Below are 25,078 nucleotides of genomic sequence, written 5' to 3' on the forward strand. Positions count from 1 at the left end.
GATCACTGAAGAAATCAACAAGGAAATCAAAAAATACCTAGAAACAAATGACCATGAAAACACGACAACCCAAAACCTGTGGGATGCAGCAAAAGCAGTTCTAAGATGGAAGTTTATAGCAATACAATCCTACCACAAGAAACAAGAAACATCTCATTTAAACAACCTAACCTTACACCTAAAGCAATTAGAGAAAGAAGAACAAAAAAAACCCCAGAGTTAGCAGAAGGAAAGAAATCATAAAGATCAGATCAGAAATAAGTGAAAAAGAAATGAAGGAAACGATAACAAAGATCAAAAAACTAAAAGCTGTTTTTTTGAGAAGATAAACAAAATTGATAAACCATTAGCCAGACTCATCAAGAAAAAAAGAGAGAAGACTCAAATCAACAGAATTAGAAATGAAAAAGGAGAAGTAACAACTGGCACTGAAGAAATATAAAAGATCATGAGAGATTACTACAAGCAACTCTATGCCAATAAAATGGACAACCTGGAAGAAATGGACAAATTGTTAGAAAAACACAATCTGCCAAGACTGAATCAGGAAGAAATAGAAAATATGAACAGACCAATCACAAGCACTGAAATTGAAACTGTGATTAAAAATCTTCCAACAAACAAAAGCCCAGGACCAGATGGCTTTACAGGCGAATTCTATCAAACATTTAGAGAAGAGCTAACACCCATCCTTCTCAAACTCTTCCAAAATATAGCAGAGGGAGGAATACTCCCAAACACATTCTACAAGGCCATAATCACCATGATACCAAAACCAGACAAAGATGTTAAAAAGAAAGAAAACTACAGGCCAATACCACTGATGAACATAGATGCAAAAATCTTCAACAAAATACTAGCAAACAGAATGCAGCAGCACACTAAAAGGATCATACACCATGATCAAGTGGGGTTTATCCCAGGAATGCAAGGTTTCTTCAATATAGGCAAATCCATATATGTGATACACCATATTGACAAATTGACGGGGAAAAACCATATGATCATCTCAGTAGATGCAGGAAGAGCTTTTGACAAAATTCAACGCCCATTTATGATAAAAACTCTCCAGAAAGTAGGCATAGAGAGAACTTAACATAATAAAGGCTATATATGACAAACCCACAGCCAACATAATTCTCAATGGTGAAAAACTGAAACCATTTCCACTAAGATCAGGAAGAAGACAAGGTTGCCCACTCTCACCACTATTATTCAACATAGTTTTGGAAGTTTTAGCCACAGGAATCAGAGAGGAAAAAGAAATAAAAGGAATCCAAATCGGAAAAGAAGGAGTAAAGCTGTCACGGTTTGCAGATGACATGATACTATACACAGAGAATCCTAAAGATGCTACCAGAAAACTACTAGAGCTAATCAATGAATTTGGCAAAGTAGCAGGATACAAAATCAATGCACAGAAATCTCTTGCATTCCTATACACTAATGATGAAATATCTGAAAGAGAAATGAAGGAAACACTCCCATTTACCATTGCAACAAAAAAGAATAAAATACCTAGGAATAAACCTACCTAAGGAGACAAAAGACCTGTATGCTGAAAACTATAAAACACTGATGAAGGAAATTAAAGATAATACAAACAGATGGAGAGATACACCATGTTCTTGGATTGGAAGAATCAATACTGTGAAAATGACTCTACTACCCAAAGCGATCTACAGATTCAATGCAATCCCTATCAAGCTACCAATGGCATTTTTCACAGAACTAGAACAAAAAATTTCACAATTTGTATGGAAACACAAAAGACTCCAAATAGCTAAAGCAATCTTGAGAAAGAAAAACGGAGCCAGAGGAATCAGGCTCCCTGACTTCAGACTATACTACAAAGCTGCAGTAATCAAGACAGTATAGTACTGGCACAAAAAACAGAAATATAGATCAATGGAACAGGATAGAAAGCCCAGAGATAAACCCACACACATATGGTCACCTTATTTTTGATAAAGGAGGCAAGAATATACAATGGAGAAAAGACAGCCTCTTCAATAAGTGGTCCTGGGAAAACTGGACAGCTACATGTAAAAGAATGAAATTAACACAGTCTCTAACACCATACACAAAAATAAACTCAAAATGGATTACAGACCTAAATGTAAGGCCAGACACCATAAAACTCTTAGAGGAAAACATAGGCAGAATGCCCTATGATATAAATCACAAGATCCTTTTTGACCCACCTTCTAGAGAAATGGAAATAAAAACTAAAATAAACAAATGGGACCTAATGAAACTTAAAAGCTTTTGCACAGCAAAGGAAACCATAAACAAGATGAAAAGACAACCCTCAGAATGGGAGAAAATATTTGCAAATGAAGCAACTGACAGAGGATTAATCGTCAAAATTTACAAGCAGCTCATGCAGCTCAATATCAAAAAAACAAACAACCCAATCCAAAAATGAGCAGAAGATCTAAATAGACATTTCTCCAAAGAAGATATACAAATGGCCAACAAACACATGAAAGGATGCTCAACATCATTAATCATTAGAGAAATGCAAATCAAAACTACAATGAGGTATCACCTCACACCAGTAAGAATGGCCATCATCAAAAAAATGTACAAACAATAAATGCTGGAGAGGGTGTGGAGAAAAGGGAACCCTCTTGTACTGTTGGTGGGAATGTAAATTGATACAGCCACTATTGAAAACAGTATGGAGGTTCCTTAAAAAACTAAAAATAGAACTACCATGCGACCGAGGAGTCCCACTACTGGGCATGTACCCTGAGAAAACCATAATTCAAAAAGAGTCATGTACCACAATGTTCATTGCAACACTATTTACAATAGCCAGGACATGGAAGCAACCTAAGTGTCCATCATCAGATGAATGGATAAAGAAGATGTGGCACATGTATACAGTGGAATATTACTCAACCATAAAAAGAAACGAAATTGAGTTATTTGTAGTGAGGTGGCTGGATCTGAGTGTGTCATACAGAGTGAAGTAAGTCAGAAAGAGAAAAACAGATATTGTATGCTAACACATATATATGGAATCTAAAAAAAAAACCAAACATGGTTCTGAAGAACCTAAGGGCAAGACCGGAGTAAAGACTCATATGTAGAGAATGGACTTGAGGACTTGGAGAGGGAAGGGTAAGGTGGGAAGAAGTGAGAGGGTGGCATGGACTTGTCTATTTTACATTTAGTAGTGTATATAGCTAGTGGGAAGCAGCTGCGTAGCACAGGGAGATCAGCTCGGTGCTTTGAGACAACCTAGAGGGGTGGGATAGGGAGGTTGGGAGGGAGATGCAAGAGGGAGGGGATATGGGGATATATATATATACATATAGCTGATTCACTTTGTTATACAGCAGAAACTAACACAATAATGTAAAGCAATTATACTCCAATATAGATGTTAAAAAAATAAATTAAAAATTCAAGGACTGGAAAATAATGATGAGATAAAAATAGATGGGATAAGACTAGAAGCTCAGAGATTTTAAAAGGAGGTAAAAGAGCAATAAAAATAACTAACTGTAGTTACTGCTTACAGAACCCTCACTGCACCAAGCCTGTTCTAAGGGCTTCCCTTTTATCAATTCTTTTAATTGTCACAACACCTTATAAAGTGGGAACTATTATTATCCCCCAATTTACAGATGAGGAAACTGAGGTACAGAGAGGTTAAAATAATTTTTCCAAAACTGTTGTGCAGATAAATGGTGGGGCTGAGATCTCATTAAGGCAAAGGTTAAATAAAACTCAGGACAGAAATCAAAAACAAATGAGGTTGAGGGAAAGAACTAGTAATATAAAAGGTAAGCATTTGAAACCTAAAAACCATGAAAGAAAAAGGGATTTGGGGAGCTTTTTAAAGAAATTAAAAGCAGAGGAATTTGGGAGAAAAACAACAACAGTCTGAAAGAATGTGTCTCCTTTGGTGCTGTGGGGAGGCTGCGGCTTCCTGTGGGGTGAATCCTGTTGGAGGTGGCAAGGCAGGGGATGCCCTTAAGCTGTTTTGCCCTTTTCTCGTATCTGGAAACTTCTGTCTCCTGGGCCATCCTTTCCTCCTCTGTTCCCAGATGCCTGGATGTGGCTCGTGGCTCGTGGGGACGGGGTAGAGTTAGGTTGGGGGTTTTGTTAGCAGCACCTGCTGCTCTGGAAATTTCCCAGACAAGGTCTCTTTCCCACCCGGGGAGTAGTGTCTGAAGGTGGGAGGAGGCGTCTGAAGAAGGAACCAGAAGTGTGCCCTGGGCCTTGCTGGGACAGAGAGCCCTCTGTCCTGGGCTGCAGCTCCCCTGCCTGGCCCGGGAGCGTAGGACCCACCTCACCAGACTCTTTCACCCACGCAGGTGCCAAGGTTGCTAGCCGAGGGGGCCACCTGGAGCGCATATTCGTGGTGGAGTTTCGCCCTGACTCAGACACGCAGTTTGTGTCTGTCGGAGTCAAGCACATGAAGTTCTGGACCCTGGCAGGCAGTGCCCTGCTTTATAAGAAAGGGGTCATCGGGTCCATGGAGGCTGCCAAGATGCAGACGATGCTCTCCGTGGCCTTCGGTGCTGTGAGTTTCAGCAGAAGCTTCCTGACGGGACCCTGAACCCCTGGGCATGGGCATGGGGGGCAGGTATATCCTAGAAGCTGTGAACAGCAAGGAAGCCATTTCCACAGATCTCCTTTACTGGATTATTTGCAACCACTATTTTGTTTCCTTAGCACAGATGGGTGAGTTGACTGTATTTTCCCCCTCAAAATGTTAATCAGAAAAAAGCAGGACCCCGACCCAGGGCTGGAGTTTCATTATTCCAGAGCCAGATTGACTTGCAGGCCTGTCCGACTAGGCTAGATGGCCACAGAGGCTGAGGGACATTTCCACCACTGGACAGCATCCCTTTCCCCCTAGTCCTCTTGTGCCATAAATCCCCTGACACTCTTACACAGGCTGTGGGCTGCCCTCAGCCAACACAGGCTCCCCCTGGGGAAATTTTGGAACACAGCCAACTCTTGGTCCTCCAGGTGTGGGTTTACCCTCCTTGTAGATGAGGCCAGGAAAGTCTCCTCAAAGACTGGGGTCCCGCCCTTCCCTGCAGTCACCTGAGGCTGCTCACAGAATGGAAGTGCATTAAAAAGCGGAGCTGTGCTCAGTGGGGAAATCAACTGTTCCCAAAACTAACACCACAAAGCTAGATGATTTCCTTACCATATGCTCTTTTGAGAATTCTTTCACCTTCCCTTGGCACAGAAGGTCAATTTGAGTGTGTTTATGTTTCTCCGGCTCTGGTGCCTTAGCAGTGGAGTGGGTGGCTGGGAGGGAACCCTCTCGAGGGCTGCAGGAAGTGTCCTGGTGTGGAAGGTGTCCCTTTGTTTACAGAACAACCTCACTTTCACGGGTGCCATCAACGGCGACGTCTACGTGTGGAAGGACCACTTCCTTGTCCGGCTGGTGGCCAAGGCTCACACAGGCCCCGTCTTCACAATGTACACGACCCTTCGGGATGGGCTCATAGTGACCGGTGGAAAAGAGCGGCCGTAAGCCCGAGCTCCTCTGGGAACACCAGGTCTTTTTGGATTGTCTTGGGAGAAACTGACAGAAGCATCTCCAACTTGGAGAAAATGCAGATTTTCACTCTCCTGTCTTTTCTGCATCACGGAGATGAGTCTTCCGTCTCTCCCAGAGGGCCCTGGGTCAGAACCTTCAGAAGTAAGGGTCAGAGAGGTGGTGCCTTGGTAGTTGAAAAACCGGAGAGGTGTTCTCGAACAGACCAGGTGACTCTGCTGTCCATTAGGTGTTACTGTCAGTGGCTCTTTGGGAGGAGGCAGGAGGGGTGAGAAGAGGGGGGATGTCCAGTGCAGACCGGGACCATGTGAAAGCCAAGCTGCAAAATAGGAGAAACATTTCTCTTCGTCGTTCGATCTAACAAAAACACGGTTTGATTTTGATTCTCCTTCCTTCCACGGTGGTGGCATTTGAAAGCAGTCTAGGAAATCTGCAAGTTCAAGGGGTTCTGGTAGCTCATCAGCAGGGCTTATGAAAGGGGCCACCCCAGAGGGTCTGTCCTGCTGGGCCTGGGGATGAGGGGATGGGACCTTGAGGAGATGACAGGGAGAGAGGGCAGCGGAGGATCCTGGGCGGTCTTAGGATGAGGGCTAACGTGCTAAGTTCTTGATCTTTTTCAGGACCAAAGAAGGAGGTGCTGTGAAACTGTGGGACCAGGAGATGAAGCGCTGCCGGGCCTTCCAGCTGGAGACGGGGCAGCTGGTGGAGTGTGTGCGCTCTGTGTGCCGTGGCAAAGTGAGCACCGGGTGGGGCGGGCCTTTGCCAGCGGCACCCAGAATTCGTCCAGCACCTTCCCAGCAGGACACTTGCCCTGTGCTGAGTGGTTGAGTTCTTAGAACAAGCCTCCCGGGTGTGACTTAGTGCAGAGGGGAAGCAGCTTAGCACAATCAGACAGATCTGGGTGCAGAGTGTGACTCACCCAGTAGAACTGGCTGTGTGACCTTGGCTGTGTTGCTTAGCCTTTCTGTGTCCAGCACACGGGTTGTTGTGAGGTTTGCATGCATCATACATGCACAGCGTCTTTCATTATGCCTGGCACATGGCCACAGTCAGTAGATGTTAGCTGCTGTTATTATAGACAATGCTATTTTAGGCACAGGGATATTAAGTAGTTGCCCATGCCCAAGCGTACGCAGCCGGGAAGGGGAAGGACTGCCAAACTGTCTGACTCAAAGCCATTGGTTTTCAAGTTGTACCTGAGCTAAATATCACACACAACTGTGGAGTTTTGTTTTTGTCTTTTAATCATGGATATCCAGGCTTATATCCAGAGCCGCCAAGTCAGAATCTCGGGAGTGGGGCCTTGACCTTGATGTGTGTTTTCCTTTTCTTCTTCTTTATTTTTAATTCCCCAGGAGATTCTGAAGCACTTGAAAACAAATCTCTTAACCTCTATTTAATACCTTGTATTTATATTTTGGAATTGGTATCAGTCTAAGAATTTGCTTTCTAGATGCTCTCCACTAAAAAGGCAAACCTGACTTGGAGTCTACATAATTGGAAATTGGGGATTTTGTTTTTAAATAGATACACAACAGTCATCCGGAAGGGTAATTAGACCTACAGGAGATGAAGGCAGAACGAGGCCCAGAACCTAGAGGTCACCTGGAGGTGGATTTTGTTCAGTGCGAGGAAGGACTTAGGAAGAGTTTGGGCTGTCCAGGAGGAGGAGCTGGCTGCCCTGCTCTGCAGCGAGCTTGCAGTCACTGCACCATTCAGCAGAGGCGAGATGATGGAGGGCTCTGGTGGAACTCTCCCCAAGGTGGCAGGGGGAGTACAGGCCAAGTGAGGGGCTCGCTTAGGATGGCAAATCAGTGGCTAAGAACAAAACACTTCTTGGCTCTTCCTATTTTAATACCAGTGCCAGCAAAGGCACTTTCCCAAGTTACTCTAATAGTGTTTTTTTTTTTTTTTTTTTTTCGGTACTCGGGCCTCTCACTGTTGTGGCCTCTCCCATTGCGGAGCACAGGCTCAGCGGCCATGGCTCACAGGCCCAGCCACTCCGCGGCATGTGGGATCTTCCCGGACCGGGGCACGAACCCGTGTCCCCTGCATCGGCAGGTGGACTCTCAACCACTGCGCCACCAGGGGAGCCCCCATTTAACCATTTTTAAGTGTACAATTCAGTGGTATTAAATTCATTCACATAGTTGTGCAACTATCACCACCACCCCTCCCCAGAACATTTTTCATCTTGTGAAACGGAGGCTCGGTGTCTAATAACAATAACTCCCTTTGCCCCATCTCCCCAGCCCCTGGAAACCACCATTCTACTTTGTGAGTCTGAGTATTCTAGGTACTTCATATGAGTGGGATCCTGTAGTGCTTTTCTTTCTTCTAATAGTGTTTTGATTACAACAGGGAAAGATTTTAGTGGGAACCAAGGATGGAGAAATCATTGAAGTTGGTGAAAAAAATGCTGCTTCCAACATCCTGATTGATGGACACATGGAAGGGGAGATCTGGGGCCTGGCCACACACCCCTCCAAGGACATCTTCATCTCTGCCAGTAACGACGGCACAGCCCGAATCTGGGACCTGGCTGACAAGGTCAGGGGCCGACACTGCACAGGCTCGGATGCCCCATGTGGGCCTCGGAGCAGTGACAGCCCTGGGCGAGGGGAGGTTCGGCCAGGGTCAGGCCAGAAGCAGGGATGGGGCTGGGCAGGAGATCGGCCACAGGGCAGCAATTAAGTTAGAGGGACTGATAATAAAAGAAGTCCTGATCACACACACCCAGTCTATATATATATGTATTTTAGCTGTATATCCATCTATGAATATTTATAGTACAGGAATAATATAATTGAGAATGATTATTCTCTTGTCATGAAAGAACCCACAAAACTAAAAAACAAAGAGATAAATCATGTCTTCCCTGGATGGGAAGACTAAAAATGATTTAAAATGTCAAATGTTCCCAAATGGAACATTTCAATCAAAATCCCAACAAGGTTTCTCTTAGCATTTGGAAAAACAATTTAAAAGTACAAAAAAATTCAAAAAAATAACTTGTCTGGAGTAAAAATGTCAAATAGGAAATCTGGGGGGAAAAAAGATTAATATTACCAAGTCTTAGCTGATAGTAAAACAAGTACTTAAGTTCTAATAATTAACATACTTGGTTTCATTACAAAATGGCTAGTAAATGTTTCAGTCACATTTTCAGTGTAAGGATCATAGAACAGACATGGAGAAGGCTAAGTGTGGTGGTTATACTCCTTAGTTCATAATGATTATGTTTATTAACAGCCACTACATACCCGGTGCTTCATATATGCTATCGTTAATGCTTACGACACCTTGCAAGACCAATACTAATATTGATTCTCTACACATGGGAAAACGGGGAAATAACTTACCCAAACACACCCAGCTAGGGACAGATCCAGGATCTGGGATCTGAACTCACACATGCTGAAGCTCAAACTCTTCCCCTGAGCAAGACGTCAGCAAGCTGCGGCCCAAGGGTCAAGTCTGCCTGCTGCCCGTTTCTGCAAAGTAAGCCATGCTTTTTGTTTATGTTGGTGTCTATGGCTGCCTTTGTGCTTCACTGGCAGAGCTGACTGGTTGTGAGAGACCATATGGACTCCAAAGCCTAAAAATATTTACTCTCAAACCATTCACAGAAAAAGTTCGCCAACCTCTGTCCTAAACCGTGTTGTCTCTCCAGCTGCTCAGTCAAAACATACTGCCCCCCTCAGCCACTCAGGGACACTTACTATTAGAAGCAAGAGGTTTGGAGCCTCCCTAGAGGCAGCCTGGCTGCTCTGGCCTGGGTGCAGGATTTCCCCTGGAGACCAGCTGAGGCGGCCAAGGGCTCAGGTGGTGTTACTTTGTGTCGATGTAGAAGCTGCTAAACAAGGTGAACCTGGGCCACGCGGCCAGGTGTGCAGCCTACAGCCCTGACGGGGAGATGGTGGCCATTGGCATGAAGAATGGAGAGTTTGTCGTCTTGTTGGTGAACAGCCTGAAAGTTTGGGGGAAGAAACGAGACCGGAAATCTGCTATCCAAGATATCAGGTACCTAGCAGGCAGTCTGGGCAGGGAGGAGAAAGGCGGGCATTCATTCTCCCTCCCATGCTTCCCATTCCAGGAGGGTCATGGCTGGAATGAAGAGCTCACTTGTGAGAGGGTCCCTTTTCAGTGAGCCAACCATGGAAGGAGACCCTCTCACACGTTAGTTCTCAGACATGTCTTTGCTAATTTCCATGAGAGTGTGGTAAAAACTTCTCATAAAAGGCCTTCTACAAAAGACTGCACACATCCATTTACCTACTTACGGGGGGTTTGATCCAGAGAAGCTGTCAAATTCCATAGACTTTAGGAAAAGCTAACCACACATGAATCATGACGTGTGATCTAATTGCCTTTGAGCTTGGGAGGCCTGTCCCAGAGCAGACCTCATGCCTGGCCGGCCCTACACAGCCCTCCTCACGGACCGTGCTCTTGGATTGCTTTTTCTAGAATCAGCCCAGACAGCAGATTCTTAGCTGTTGGTTCTTCTGGACACACAGTTGACTTCTATGACCTCACTCAGGGCACAAGTCTGAACCGCATCGGCTACTGCAAAGATATCCCGAGCTTTGTCATTCAGATGGATTTTTCCGCAGATGGCAAATACATCCAGGTATGCTTTGGCTTTACTGATATCTGGGGTAACCATTAATAATAGTATTACAAACAATGGCTTTTATGAAATCAGTGCTTCCTCTGTGTCAGAAAATGTGTTCACTGGAACTGTTTAAGTACTGTTAGTTTCCCTCCTATTTTATAAATGAAGAAACAGAGGCTTAGAGAACTTAAGAAAGTCGAATAGAACTTAAAATAGTACTTATTCTTCAGTAGGAAAGCAGGAAACAAGCCCTAATCATCTTGATCCTCCTCTCACCACCACCCCTCCAAAGCTTCCTAACTCCTAGTTCTCTGGGGCTGCACGGAAGCCTGTGTTGCTTCTTACACTTATTCATCTCAATTCCACATCCCCATGGGTAGTGTGGTCCCTCCAACTTGGGACTCAGACTCCAGACAGTCAGCCTGGAGTGAGAGCCCATCACTGGCCCCCGGGGAGACTGACAAGCGGGGAGGGATCGAGAGGGCTCCCACTCTTGGCACTTAGAGCTGAAAATAGAACAATGATTTCTCCAGCACTTTGAACAAATGTTATGCATTTGTGAGCCAGCCTGGAGTCGGGTAGTCTTTGTGAAAGGAGAGAGGACACTTCACTCATCAAGTGTGGACTGAACCAGGCGCTACGCCAGGCTTTTGGATGTATGAAATGGGCCTGGTCCCTGCTCTCCTGGAGCTTGCCTTGTCGTGGACAAGATGAACATTAAACAAATCATCACAAAATACACCTATAACTACAAATCGTGATTATGTGCCGAGAAGGAAAAGTACAGTGCCCTGCGGGAGCATCTAACAGGCACTGACTGTTAAATAGATGCACTGACATTCTCTCCGTACAGTGCTGTTTAAGCTGCGGTCTGCAGGGTGTGTAGGAGTCAGCCACCCAAGGGAGGCGGGAACATGGTTCCAGGCCTTCTGCATGAAGGCCCTGATGTGGGAAAGATCTCGGCTCATCCCTGTACAGCAGGGAAATCTGGGGTGGCTGGTCTAGCACCCCAGGGAGGGAGGGGGCTAGTGATGGAGGCAGCGGCCATTGGTTGGAAAATGGTCAGTTGCCTCTAGAAGTTTCCCAGAGAAGCCAGGATCAGGTCCTAATACTTCAGAAATCATCTCTGTCAGCTGCCGTCCATAAGACTTGCCTCAGCTCTGTTGCACAGGACCTTGGTTCTCTGAGAACAGGGGTTCCAAACGTAAGCGCTCACCAGAATCACCTGGAGGCTTTGTGAAAGCCTGCTGGGCCCCGCCCTCAGGTTGTCCGACTGGGTAGGTCTAGGGTGGGGCCCAAGAATGTGCATCTCTAACCAGTGTCCAACTGAGGCTGACGCTGCCGGTCAAGAGCCACACTTGGAGAACCGCTGCCTTAGGACTTTGGAAAATAGCAAGAAAACGGAGGAGAAAATGCCCTGCTTGTGTGAACTTTGCTGCGGGCTGACCACAGGCTTTGCAGCCTGGAGCTGAGCTTGGGTTTGGTGAAAAGTCCTGGGGATGCAGAGGTTGGGAAGCAATACACCCAAAGGGGAGTCCTTTGGACGGGAAAGAAAGCTGATAGGCCTGGCTGCTTCCCACTTGCAGGTGTCAACAGGAGCCTACAAGCGCCAGGTGCATGAGGTCCCCCTGGGGAAGCAGGTCACTGAAGCCACGGTCATTGAGAAGATCACCTGGGCCTCCTGGACAAGGTGACTGGAGGAAAACTCTGGAGGAAAAGGTCACAAGGGAGACTCTCGTCCCAGCCTCAGCCTCCAAGTTTGTGTGTGGCTGGGAAGCAGCTCAGAGACAGAGTTCTCTCCTTTGCGGGGTCAGGGCGGGAGGCCTCTTGCTCCCAGTCTGGGCCACTAGCTTTGGTCTGACCTGGGCTTTTGAAACGCAAAGTCCCTTTTTTGTGTAATCTGTCCTACTCATCCCCAACCCCATCTAGCAAGTTCAAAGGGAAACCATCCCCCAGCTCTTGGCCAGACCGCCTGCGGTATAGTGAGGCCTCCTCCAATCCCTGGGAGGGAGAGGGAGGGCCGGCAGTGCCGGGTAGCGGGGTAAGCAGCAGGGCCCTGCCAGTCAAGGGAAAAGAGGCCACCAACCCGTGAGCTTGAAGAGCCCCGCACTTCTCCCAAGCTACATATACTCAGAAGCATCGCAGGGAAGAGGGAGAGAATCAAAGATGGAGGTACCTTTTCTTTTTAGGGTGAAAAGGACTGGGGCAGAGAATAGTAGGAGCTGGGGCAGGTATTCAGAGGGGGAGGGGACAGGTGCCGTCCTGCCAGAGGAGCCGCGTGACCACGCTGAATTCCCCTCTCATTCCTGGGAGAGGGTGTCTGACTGCACGAAGCCTTCCCACCCGTCTCACACCTCTTCCTGTTGGAACAGCATTCTGGGAGACGAAGTCATTGGCATCTGGCCACGAAACGCAGACAAGGCTGATGTCAACTGCGCGTGTGTGACCCACGCTGGCCTGAACATTGTCACGGGAGACGACTTTGGGCTCGTGAAGCTCTTTGATTTCCCATGCACAGAGAAATTTGTGAGTTTTCCTTAGAGTAACTCCCTGCACTGCCTCCAGGCTGGCTGATCTTCTGCAGTCTGCTGGAAATCGTGGCCACATCTACATGGCCATCTAGAATCTAGAACAAGAGGAATCTTGTCACAGCCCTGGGGAGACTTGGCAACACCTAACCTTTTCCTCTCCCTCAGGAGGGGAAGTCCTGGAAGCCAGGAGGATGGAGGGGGGACAGAGTGGCCACAAGTGGGGCAGGAATGAGGCAGGAAGCCAGTGAAGGGCTTGCTCACAGAGATGCTCAGACCCAGTGGGCATCCCATGGGTGAAGGGAGGTCCTAGGAGGGGGGACTGAGTCCTGGAAGTGGTCCATGGTGGCTGAAGGAACAGGGTCTCAGTCACCTCCATTCACTTTTGCTCACAGGCCAAGCATAAGCGTTACTTCGGTCACTCGGCTCACGTGACAAACATCCGTTTCTCTCATGACGACAAGTACGTGGTCAGCACTGGAGGAGACGACTGCAGGTACCAGCCTGATTCTTCTGGCTCTGCCCCCAGGCCTAGCCTTCACCCCATCCCATCCCCACCTCAGGTGTCAGCTCCTCCCAAGGGCACGTGGAGGGGCTGAGGTGGGACAGTGAACCGGAGATCCAGTGACGACTTTCCAAGTAGAAGGGCTTTAGTCTCTGGGGACTCCCAACCCAATTCTTGATGGGCCTCTGTCCCCACTAGAGCTGTCCTGGGATTGGTGAGAAGCCAAGGGCATGCAACAGCTACTCTGAGCATTGCTGGCTGGAGGGGCAGGTGGTGAGAGGCCCAAGATACTGATTCCAGTAGAAGCTGTTGGACAGCCCACGGCGTCCACTGCATATAATCAGAAGGTTAGAATGACCTTGATCCATAGGCCTTTTAACTCAGAACTTCCAATTCATCACCAGAGTTCTTAACATGGATCATTAATCCACAACTGAGAGAGGTTTAAAAATAGTAATACTGAGCCTCAGTCACCCTGAGAAACAAGCAGGACATATGTTACCCGATTATACACATGAAAGCAGATAAGGGGTGAAGCCGTTAGGGCCAGTGCTATTTAGTAGCAGGAGAACCTCAACCAGCTATGTGGATTCCTGAGCCAGGGCTGCTACTGACCTTAACCACTGCTCACTGTGAAACAGGCCCATTGTCCTGTGAGGCGTGGTTGGTCTTCCAGTGCCTTTTGGAAGGACCCCTACCAGCCTACTCCAGAGATGACATCAGCATTTCCAAGAAGGCAGCCTTCTCCTGTCCCTCCACCAAGGGCGTTTCTTATTTGGAGCGTGGAGCAACAGGATGAGGTCATTCGAAGTCACTCAGCTTCTCCACACCTAATGTAGTTGAAGGGCTTTATTGAAACGTGAATATTGGTTTCTGTTCAGCCCAGGCAGAACTCCTGGGGGGGATCAAGAAGAAATGCATGCATTCCAGATTTATTTTTAGTGGTCTGAGTGAGGTTGTGGAAAAGGCACCTGAAGAGAATTTCAGCCCACTTCCTACCCAAAAGCACTGTGTAGAAAATGGCCCCAAAAGATGCTTTCTGATGGCCTGCCTGGGAGCACCCGTCTCCAGACTGCTGTGCCAACCGCTGCTGGCACTTACAGCCCTTGAGATAGTCCTGACAGCAGCTCCCTGTGGGGCGCAAACACCCATTCAAAGCAGCATCCGCCGAACTGTGAACAGGCCAACACCGGGAGACATAAGCGAACCCGTCCCCAGGAGATACGAGGGGACTCCTGATTACTAAAAAAGGCTTAGATGTCACCTTTCCAGTGCAGGGCCCCCTTGGCCTTTGCAGTCATGAGAGCCTACCGCGATCCCTGGCCCTGTGCTGAGCACCAGGAAGGGCTCTCCTACTCGAGTGGAGCTGATAAAACCTTTTCAGTAGTAACAAGAGAGATAGTGTGAAGTCAGGCTGCCAGAAGTCCTCCCGTTCAGAAGGGACACGCAGGCTGCTGAAAGAGCCAAACGAAACAAAAAACAATAGACCTTTTAAAAAAGCAACAGACCTTTAATTGGTGGCAAGATCCCTGGTTTGTTTTTTGAAATTGAAATCAAAATGTTCACTACACCACCTGGGTTTCACTCCGGAGCACTTGGCAAAGTTGGTTTTTGTCACTTGACAAAAGCATGATGTCCAGCCCTGCAAAATGACTGTTTGGTCTGCCTTTTCAGCGTGTTCGTGTGGCGATGCCTGGAAGTGCCAGAGTCCTCTTACTTTATTGCTGCTGCTGCCGCCAGCCACCGCGGAGGCAGTGATGACGTGCCTCCTGGCCGCCAGCTGCTGGGAAAGGCCTACGACACCGCAGGCCGTACAAGCTCCAAGTGCTAGTGAAGTGGTGTGACTGCGCCCATCGCCTGGAATCTCCAAAACCGTCAGGCCAAAAAGGAAGGTCAGTTCTAACAAGTTAAGACTGCTTGCCTCTGTTCCTGAGACTAAAAACTATACGTACTAACTACAGTGACAAAGAAATCCTATCTGACAATGTAGCCCACTGACAAAATTTAAAGCCTCAGTTACCCTAACCAATATGTAGCTTTTGATTTGCATCAAAACTTTTACAAAAGATGTTTTGCTAGTATGTTTCTATATACTTTAAAAATGTTCATTTTTACAAATAAGGAAGTTGAACAGGACAGCTTAAGTTAGATTCACTGAACTAGAAATATTGATAGCCTCTGTTCTCCACGTTTAGCTTTCAAAACCAAATGAGCCATGTATAAACAAGTTGAGACACTTAATTTTTTAACGTTTCGTTTGCAGTTTTATATCCGTTAAGTGCCTTTGAAAGCTTCCAGGTGTGTGGGCTGCTGTCCCCCCTCCCACAGATTGTCTCCTTTCTACATACGGTGCTAAAACGTCAAAGCTGAAGAGGGCTACAGGACCCTCAGCAGACTCCTGGTCTGTCACCCAGGTCAGGTATTTAGGTCAAGGCTTCCTAAATGAAAGACATCAGTTACCTGCTTGGGAAAGAAACAGTGGCTATTTGAAGTTGAGCAGCAAAGAATATTAAATTCAGGAGTCAGGGTGGGTGGGTAGAACCGGTTTTCATCATATTGAGTGCCAAACCCACAACATCCAAAACACTTCAAATAAGACAAACTTCTACTACAGAAGGGGAAAGGAAAAAGGAAAAAAAAAAAAAAGCTCAAGTAGGTCCAGGAAGGTGAGCTGATTTATCTCATTAAACCTAAAATGGTGATAACTGAGGTGACCTGAGGCTGCCCTGGGTTTACCACTCCCAGAGTGGGGTAGACTTGGTCCCAGTGATTTGTGTCACGTGAACTACATAGGTCAAGTCTGGATTTTTAAGAACTCTCTGCGGAACAAATTCCTAAGCCCAAATAATATTTGACAACTCACGATTATAAAAAATCATCTAGTTTAGAGTTCCTCAGAGTTGGCTGGATGACAGACTGTGACTTGGCCAGCAAAACCAGAAGGCATCCTAAACCACCTCCATCGTACTTGACACCTGGCCGACCGCTGACAACGGTAAGGGCTGACGGCACGCTCAGGAAGGCAGGCTGGTGAGGGACTGGGACTCTGAGCACATATACTGGTTAGTCCTTCTAGTCAGTGAACTAAAAAATTCTGGATCTTGAGTCACTGGCTATTTGCAGTTGTCAGTTTACAGGAAAGGTGAAACGAAGCATTTTCAATTAAATAGATTAACAAACATTTACCACAGAAGTGCTTCAGCATTCTAAATGGATTAGATCACTCATTAAGCTATTTTTATATACCAATTTATTAATGCCTTACCTTAATCCACTGATAGGTTGTTGGGCCCACAGTTAGAGTCCCTATGCAGCCCTAATTCTGTGTTCTGTAACCATGTGACTGGTGATGCTGAGTGATAACCATGTCTGCCTATATTGTACCACTGACCTTTCATATGATCAGATCCTGCATTGAATAACCACGTGAAAAACAATAAATTGATCAATGAGGATATGGACACTATATTTAAAAAGCAATAGTGTCTGTGTGTCAAGAAAAGTTCTTAAATCTGATTTATAAACATTTATATGGTATGATTTTACGTATGTTCATAAATCCTGCACTGTATTCTGTGTTAAAATATTGGTGCATGTATTTTCAATTATCAAAGAAGTATAAAAAATATTTAAAAACATTTTGGTATGTGTCAAATAAATAAATTGTTCTTTTTGTTTTCAAAATAAATGTGGCTGTACTCTGAGCTTAAAACCTTTCTGAAAGTACAAGCCACCGCACACTCGTGGAAGTGAAGTCTACCATTTTGATCTGCAGCACATTCAGGAAACCAAAATACCAAACATATTTTAAGTCTATAAGCTTTATTGATACTTCGCTTTTACAGTTCACAATGCATTCCACAGATTTAGTTCAGTACAGCTTAAACCACAATTGTATAAATCGTCATTTTATAATTTCTTGCATAACAATGTTTGTTTGATATTTGCAAACAACACTTTTGGAAGCATTAGATTCAGTCCAGGGTTTGTGACAAAATTAACTACAGTAAGACTGTGTGATGAAGTTTATGTTGAGGAGTTCTATTGGCATGGCATCGTTTCATGTTGAAAACAGATGGCAGTGCTCCTAGAAATATATGTTCTTTTTCTAGCTTATGTGCTTTGGAACTACACACATGAAACCAACGACTGAAATATCAAGCACTGTGGGGCAGCTGGAAAGGTAGAAGGGTAAGCTTTGTGAAACACTATATATAGATAGATATATAATCTATATTTACTTATATTGGCAATTAATATAACAGTAAAATTCACAATACACCTAGAACATACCAGCAAGGTGAGCCTTTTCACTCCTGCTTTGGTGGTATGATCTCGTCTAAACATTTCATTTCAGAAAATCTGCATCAATCTACACAGACCATACACAGTGCACAAACTGTGAAAAGGGTTATTTTTTCAGCTCCACTTTCTCTGCAATTCCCCAAATACAGCAAGACTACCTGCAACAAAGTATAATATACAGCTTCCTCAGATCTTTTTTTTATTCACCAGTGCCTCATACAGGAAAAACAAATATGATTACTGTTTAAATCCATACATAGCAGCTTACAACACTTAAGATGATGAACACAGGGCAGTCAAGACAGGTCATTTTTCCTCAGATACTGTGTTGCTAAAATAAAGATCTGTGAAACTGCAATGTCAAGGCTTCATTCTTCCCTGACCCTCCCCCCCATGGAATCAAATGAATATCCCCTTTAAACGCCTATTGTTACTTATTTCAGGTTTTTTCATTCCGCTTTGCGCTTCAATCCAGGGATTTTTGCTTGGATCCTACAAATGAAAAGGAGGGGGAAAAGGTTAATGTAAATATTTTGAAATTTTAGTATTTTGTTTTCTGCTTCTTAAAATGCCTATCCTTCAAGAATTACTTGTACATTGCTCAGCTTATACAAGAAATAAAATCCTAAGGCTGTCAAATTATGAGCTATAATCTTGCCACCCTGGCCTTACAAATTAGACTTAAATAAAGCCTTAAATACATGTAAGTACACATAGAAATTAATGATCCAAATGTTAGAAAAAAAATCTTTCGGCAACTCTGTCACACTTTAGGTCTGATTGAAACTGACTACTCATTAGGTCTTAACTATGAGAATACTGCAGTGTTGTCAAAGCCAGTACACCTATCCTTAGCGTTAAACAAAGATTTTAAATACTTACTTAGCCATAGCATCTTTAACATTCTTATTTGCAAGTCCTAGATAATGATCTATTTGCGCCTGAAAGAGAGGTAGAAAGAAGTTATTAGAAAATTACCGTTGCTAAAAAATCTTACTAAACATATTAAAGGCTTAAGAAACCACATTTCTCATTTTTATAAGGCTTTGGAAACTGGCACTGATCCATTTCTAAGTTCCATATAAGAGAGTGTGCTCTGTATTCTGAAGTCTGCAGTTAAATTACCTGATGCCGTTCATAAATAACAGGAACACTGAAGAGTGAAATCAGAGCTGAAAAAGGAAATACACAACTTTTAAAACAGACTGGTATGATTTAGGGAACAAACACTACAAAACCATCAAACCGGCAGCACTCTTAAGATAGTCTGAAGTGTTCCTAATGAGGAAGACACAAGGATCTCCTGGATGCACCTGCTGCGGGGGAGCCATCACAGGGCAATGAAGTAACCAAGGGAGGCTGCAGGAACCGTTCCTGGCTTCAAATCACATCACGCAGACTTTATAAAATACAGGCAGCCCTGGTCTTGGTTAGTTAGATCTATGACTGCACCATCAAATAAGGCCACCCTTGATCTGGTTTATCACTGTTAGTTGGAGTAGTCTTTAGGAAGTAAAGTGACATTTCCATAAACAGTTTCAGTATTAGCAATTTATTTAAAGAGATCACAATCTCTAACCTATATCCTCTATTTTTCCTATAATATAAGGATATTCTCCACTAAAATGTCTTTAAGCTCCTTGCACACCATCTTGTTTTTTTTTGGCTGTGCTGTGTGGCATGTGAGATCTTAGTTCCCTGACCAGGGATGGAACCCGCACCCCCTGCAGTGGAAGCACAAAGTCTTAACCACTGGACCACCAGGGATAGTCCCCCATCTTTTTTTTTAAGTAATTTTTCATTCCAATGGTTTTGTAGACTTACCCAAGATCAGTAGCGTGAGACCATTGAACAAGGCACCAACATAGGTAAATACCCACATCAGCACTGCAAACTATAAGAAAATAACATTAGCCACTTAAAAACATTAGCCACTTAAATTCAAGTTTCTTTTTTTTTTTTTTGATGTGGACCATCTTTAAAGTCTTTATTGACTTTGTTACAATATTGCTTGTTTTATATTTTTTTGGGCCAGGAGGCATGTGGGATCTTAGCTCCACCGCCCAGGTATCGAACCACCCGCACCCCCTGCATTGGTAGGCAAAGTCTTAACCACTGGACCGCCAGGGGAAGTCCCCGAGTAAGTTTCTTAAGCCTTCAAATAAAAGCAACCCATCTAAATGCCAAACTAATAGCAGCATACTCCTTGGAGACTTGGTAAAATAATATGGGTATTTCACTTCTAAGTTGCCAGTCTCCATTCAGGAATTTCTGAATCTAATTAAAACAATTAATAGAACTCAATTCATTTTTCTCTGGACTACACCACCAAATAGTCGATTCTGTTTTCTCTGAGATCAGAAAGCATACCAAAGGTACACCACCTATGGCACTTAGCTTCTAAATGGGAAGACTGGGAAGCTATCCTGAGGGTTAGCTATTAAAACTGATTATAAAGTGCTAACAAACACGTGATTCAAGATCTGTGTGAGCTGAATAGCTCAGACATTAAAATATCATACATCTGAATAAGCAGTAATGGTGCAGGAAGACTTATTATCAGGGAGACTAGGTTTCAGGTACCAAAAATATCAGCTCTAGCATTTTATTAAGGATCAGAGGCACTGTCTCTCCAGTGATACATGTTTTAACAGCCAATGAGGACCCCTTGGAATGAGGACTCCTCTAACTTTTATACCTATTAATAAAATTGACCGTTATTATTCTTTTAGCCACTGCCTTCTTTATTTATTTAGCAAACACTAACCCAGTTCTTACCATATTAGTGCCAGGCACTGTTTTAAATGCTTTACAAATACAAACTCATTTATTCCTCCTCCTCCTAATCACTTTATAAGGTAGGCACTGCCATCATTACCACAGCAGATGCAGACACTAAAAACATAGAGTGTAGTAACTTGCCCAAGTTGAGGTAATACTTCACGCATATCATATTTCGCTGTCCCCTCCAGGGGACTGGGGACTGCAGTGAACTGACTAAACTCTCCTATTTTAGTAATCTGGTCTCAAAATCTGGTATTTTTTTTTAATCATTAAATACAGCAGTTTGGGAAAGGCCTTGTTTCCAAAAAGTGATTTCATTTTGAGGAGTCCTTTATTTCCTCTCCATACTTTACTCATGAATGGTTGAAAAAGAGGATTTCAAAGTTTTCTTCCAGTTCTTGGTGACATCATATAGTAAAAACTCAATGCCATGTTCAGAGCAGTTCTTGAAGACTTATAAACACAAAGTCCGGATTTTATTAAACATTCAGCAGGAGCAGTTCCTTTGCTTCCTATTAAGAGCCTTCATGTGTCTGGCAATCTCTCTGCCATATTTAGTAGGTCACAAACACCACCACAACGCCACCATCTACAACAACTATTTAGGTACCAATAACAAAGTATATAAGAAAAGAAGGAGAGGAGAGAGGAGTTAGCACGTCCATCATCTAAAGCAGGGATCAGCAAACTTTTTCTGTAAAGAAAGACAGTAAGATAATAAACATTTTCGGTTTTGTGGGCCACAAGGGATCTCTGTCACATATTCTTTGAATTTTATCCTTTAAAAACATAAAAACTATTCCTAGCTCCCAGGCTGTACAAAAACAGGCCATAGGCCAGACAGACAGTAGTTTGCTAACCCTTATCTAAAGCATATCTTTGTCCATGTGTTCATTCACTCAACAAAATCTGATTGAATGCCTACTATGAGCTGGGTGCTGAGCAGTAATTAAAGTATTCAGACTCTAGTAATTATATTTACTGCAGGTTAGGAAGATACTTTGGATTCCTGCAGCAACTGTCAGTTCTACAAATAGCAACACTCTGCTTACCCCTATAACTGAATTTAATGTTCAAGTGAGCAAATATCAAGCCTTCTTAACACTCATCAATTGAAAATCAAAAATTAAATGCTGCCCTGGTCTTTGCAACCACTATGAAACCACTGATAGAACGGTTTGAAGCATGACTCCAGTTAGCAAGCCTTTTCCCTCTCACATAGTTTTAGACTCCTATTGCAAAAGCTAAATATAACTGCTGCACTTGAGCAAGTTTACCATAGAGCAACAGAGCTATTTTCATCCATCACCATCCACAAGTCGACACGGAGGAGTCGACCTTCTACATTTTAGAAGAAATTGCTTTAGCAATAAAGACATCCTTACCATGACAAAATTCAGAAACTAACACACAAGCTACAAGTCAGTCCTAATTTGGTCATTAAGTCACCAACAAGGCTGCACTCCAAAGCCACAAAGAAACCCAAGACCTCACACCTAGGTGATCTAAGGGGCTCAAATATCACTAGACTTGCCTCTTGGAGGACACTCTTTCTAAAAGCCAGACTATCCAGACACAGAGAGAGGAACGGAGGGAGGCTTCAAAGGTCTATGGGGCCAGGCAGGTGACATAAAAACACGAGGGAGACTTGGTAAGGACTGAGGCAGATATGTGCATTCTCCCTCTCAAGGAGCACACACAATCCAGCTCCACAGACTGTTGCCCAGCAAGTATTCCAGGCTAATGTTGCCAAATTTTCTCATTTAAAGAGAGAGACCAGAAATTCACATTTTTATGGGCTATCACAGAATTTTAAAATGTTGCAGCTAAGTTTGGAGAAAATTTAACACTTCAGGGGCCCAAAATGAAAATATTGGGTAAGGGTTTCCAGAGAACACACCATCAGGAGAGAAAGGAGTTAAGAACCAGCATCTAGCAACTGCACAATTACTAAAACTGTCAATAACAACAGCAGCTAACAAATTTTTGAACATATATTAGGTCAGTTAATCTCATCATAACCCCAAAAGTTAAATACTGTTATTATCCCCATAGAAGAGAAAACCAAGACACAGAAAGATTAAGCAAGTTGCCAGACTAGAGGTGACAGTGATCTCAGGTTTATCTGACTCCAGAATCTCTGCTCTGCTATACAGTAAAACCATTTACAGAGTAATCATTTATTAATGGTCATGAATGTGCATGCTATTACAGACAGGCAGGGAAAAGGTCAATAAACACTTTAAATCTACAAATTCTATGCTCTTCTATGGCAAATTCTTGGCAGCATTGCAGCCAATGCATATTAACTGTGGAAGTCAAAGGCTCATCTCTCTCTAGGCACTAATGAGGCTGGAGGAAAGAGAGGCAAAGTACAATGAAGGTCTAGTAAATACTTACCGGAAGAGAGCAAGGGCCTTGTCTTGTTTGTCTTTTGTCCAGGGGAATAGGGAATTCAATTTAAGTGCATATCACATACATATCTCATTGAAAAGCTCTGCAGATTTTTTTATTAGATGATGGCTCCGTGGGGTGGGGAGGCATTTTTTAAGGAAAATGGGAGGAGGGTGTTTAACAGAATTTCAGAAATTACTTCAGCAATTCTGACATTTTCAAACTTTTTCTTAAGTTTTAAATGCTGAAAGTCATTTGACTTTTGACATCTTCAGCCTCATTCATTAGTATCACATTTTCCCCAGCCCATTTCCTGTCTAATTTTTCTGTGGGCCAAAGAAACCAGAAAGGAAACTGTCAAAATGTGTATGTTAATTAATGCCTAGGAGCGTGAGGGCTAGATTTTAATGTTCTTTTGGGTCAGCTATTTCTGGAATTCAGGACTTTTTTGCTCACTTTCAGATTTCAGACTGAATTCTGGAACATTATGGTTACCGGATGATGAGACAACCATAGCTAAAAATTTTCTTACAATTTTAACATATAGTTTCACTGCAAGTCACAGAACTACTGTCATAAAGAATCCAGTCTTTATCACCCAAAGCCATATGATGGAAAAATAAGAACCTCTGCCGAAAACACCTAGTCTTAGTATCTAGTAAATAAAAGTATTAGACTTTTTCTTGGGATTTGAGATTTCAAAAGGCAGAAACCCCTAATAAAGCTGAGCCTTACTCAAGAAGTCCCAAAGCTGAGCCCAGTGGAGACTGTCACATGCTTTTCTTTTATAATAAAAGGGGTGCAGAAGTAAGCGTAGGGAGAAAACTATAGCCTAGGGTTTACAGCTTAAAGACATAACTTTTAAAAACAGTGTTCTCCAAGCAGTGTCCTTAGAAAAATTAAATCACAATTTCAGGGGATGGGACCCCCAGCCCTTCCCCTTCCCAAGTATTATTTTATAGCTCCCCAGTGGTTCCAATGTGCAGCCAAGACTGAGAACCATTGTTTTAAAACAAGAGCCCCATTCAAAGACAGCTTACACAGAAGGTCAATCACAGAAATGGAATTAAACCTTAACTCGGTGGTTTAAATTTGTTCAACTATCTTATACTAGTTTTCTGGTGGTAATGGGTTATTTAAACACAGTTGACGAGTATCACTAGGTTAAAGAAACTTATCCGGGCTCTTCTGGACTTCTCAGAGACTAATAAAGTGATATACACTAGGCTCCTCAAGAAAAGGACACATATACAGCTTTCACAGCTTAATTTTACTAAAGAACACTCCTCCTTTACTTCCCTTTCCATTCATTCTCCTCCCCTTACCTTATGTCTGGCATGCAACATAACAAACCCACTTTAAAACAAATCCTGAGGATTGATCAAAACATTTGCCTGTGGTAAAATTTTACACTACTGTTTGAAATAAATCCTACTGAATGGAATTAGAAATATTTTTTCAGTGATTTTGCCCATAATATTTGACTAGAATTAATCTTTTGGGAAATGGATTGTTGCTCAATCTATGGACAGTTGAAATCTTTTCTAGGATTTAGAAGCTTGCAGGTAACTGCAAAAAATCAAAACAAATGGAACAATTACAGTTGACCTTTGAACACAAGAGTCTGAACTACCAGGTCCACTTGTCAGCATATTTTTTTCAATAGTAAATACTACAGTACTACACAATCCACAGTTGGTTGAACCCATGAATATGGAACGAGGGATACCAGAGGAACCGCAGATACAGGGGAGCCTTGGATGAGGAGGAACCGGGGATATGGAGAGCCAACTATAAACTGTACATGGATTTTCAACTGTGAGGAGGGTCAGTGCTCCTAATCCCCACATTGTTTAAGGGTCAACTGTACACAAGAATTTAAAAGGAGAAATCTGCAGAACATGTCTTATTTTTATTTGTCCAAGTCAACCACCAAAAAGACATCTAGACCAGGCACAAATGATTAACCACCACCTCACATCAAATCTTTTCCAACAGGCCTGATGAACCTTGGGGTTTGGTTATTTCTTTACAATAACGTATAGAATAGCCTCTCTCTCACAGCACCAAAAAAATGATAATAAGCAAAGAGAAGAAAAATTTCACATGCTAAGAATAGTGGCTCTATATTTTTTAACTTCTGAGGAAGAAGGTTTCAAATAGAAGTAGCGGTGATTATGACCCAGAATCTCACAATGTAGATTATATAAATTTGAGGGCATGAAATACTTATAAAGACAGTGAGTTATAGAGAAACCTCTTTCAAATTTTAAAAAGCTATTATTTTTAAAAAGCCACAGAGCTTGATACAATGTCAATTTTCTAAATGAAAAAAGATTTATAAATGAAACTAATTCCCACTGCATTTTCTTGAAATCGGTGGTTTCCGTTTTCCTAGCTATGAACCATATGAT

The 25,078-nt window shown here is 43.5% G+C and overlaps 2 protein-coding genes across 7 annotated transcripts in view; one reads left to right on the top strand and one right to left on the bottom strand.

Annotated features, from left to right (window-relative positions):
- EML6 (EMAP like 6) overlaps positions 1-16,887 on the top strand; it is a 377,195-nt gene extending 360,308 nt beyond the window's left edge. For all 3 annotated transcript variants that reach the window (XM_082641845.1, XM_082641844.1, XM_082641846.1), the window contains 10 exons: positions 4,332-4,540; positions 5,348-5,505; positions 6,154-6,268; positions 7,895-8,083; positions 9,384-9,556; positions 10,001-10,163; positions 11,735-11,838; positions 12,521-12,674; positions 13,072-13,172; positions 14,856-16,887. In XM_082641845.1, coding sequence (XP_082497971.1) covers positions 4,332-4,540; positions 5,348-5,505; positions 6,154-6,268; positions 7,895-8,083; positions 9,384-9,556; positions 10,001-10,163; positions 11,735-11,838; positions 12,521-12,674; positions 13,072-13,172; positions 14,856-15,012 — 1,523 coding nt within the window. In that variant the 3' untranslated portion in view covers positions 15,013-16,887. The remainder of the gene's footprint in view (positions 1-4,331; positions 4,541-5,347; positions 5,506-6,153; positions 6,269-7,894; positions 8,084-9,383; positions 9,557-10,000; positions 10,164-11,734; positions 11,839-12,520; positions 12,675-13,071; positions 13,173-14,855) is intronic.
- Positions 16,888-16,986: 99 nt separating this feature from the next.
- Positions 16,987-25,078, bottom strand: part of RTN4 (reticulon 4) — a 67,032-nt gene continuing 58,940 nt past the window's right edge. For all 4 annotated transcript variants that reach the window (XM_082641850.1, XM_082641851.1, XM_082641852.1 and 1 more), the window contains 4 exons: positions 19,311-19,380; positions 18,612-18,658; positions 18,369-18,427; positions 16,987-17,978 (listed from right to left, as the gene is read on the bottom strand). In XM_082641850.1, the coding sequence (XP_082497976.1) occupies positions 17,936-17,978; positions 18,369-18,427; positions 18,612-18,658; positions 19,311-19,380 (219 nt within the window). In that variant the 3' untranslated portion in view covers positions 16,987-17,935. The remainder of the gene's footprint in view (positions 17,979-18,368; positions 18,428-18,611; positions 18,659-19,310; positions 19,381-25,078) is intronic.

The sequence above is a fragment of the Mesoplodon mirus genome (assembly GCF_964341445.2).
Source record: "Mesoplodon mirus genome assembly, chromosome: 14".
Taxonomy (NCBI): domain Eukaryota; kingdom Metazoa; phylum Chordata; class Mammalia; order Artiodactyla; family Ziphiidae; genus Mesoplodon; species Mesoplodon mirus.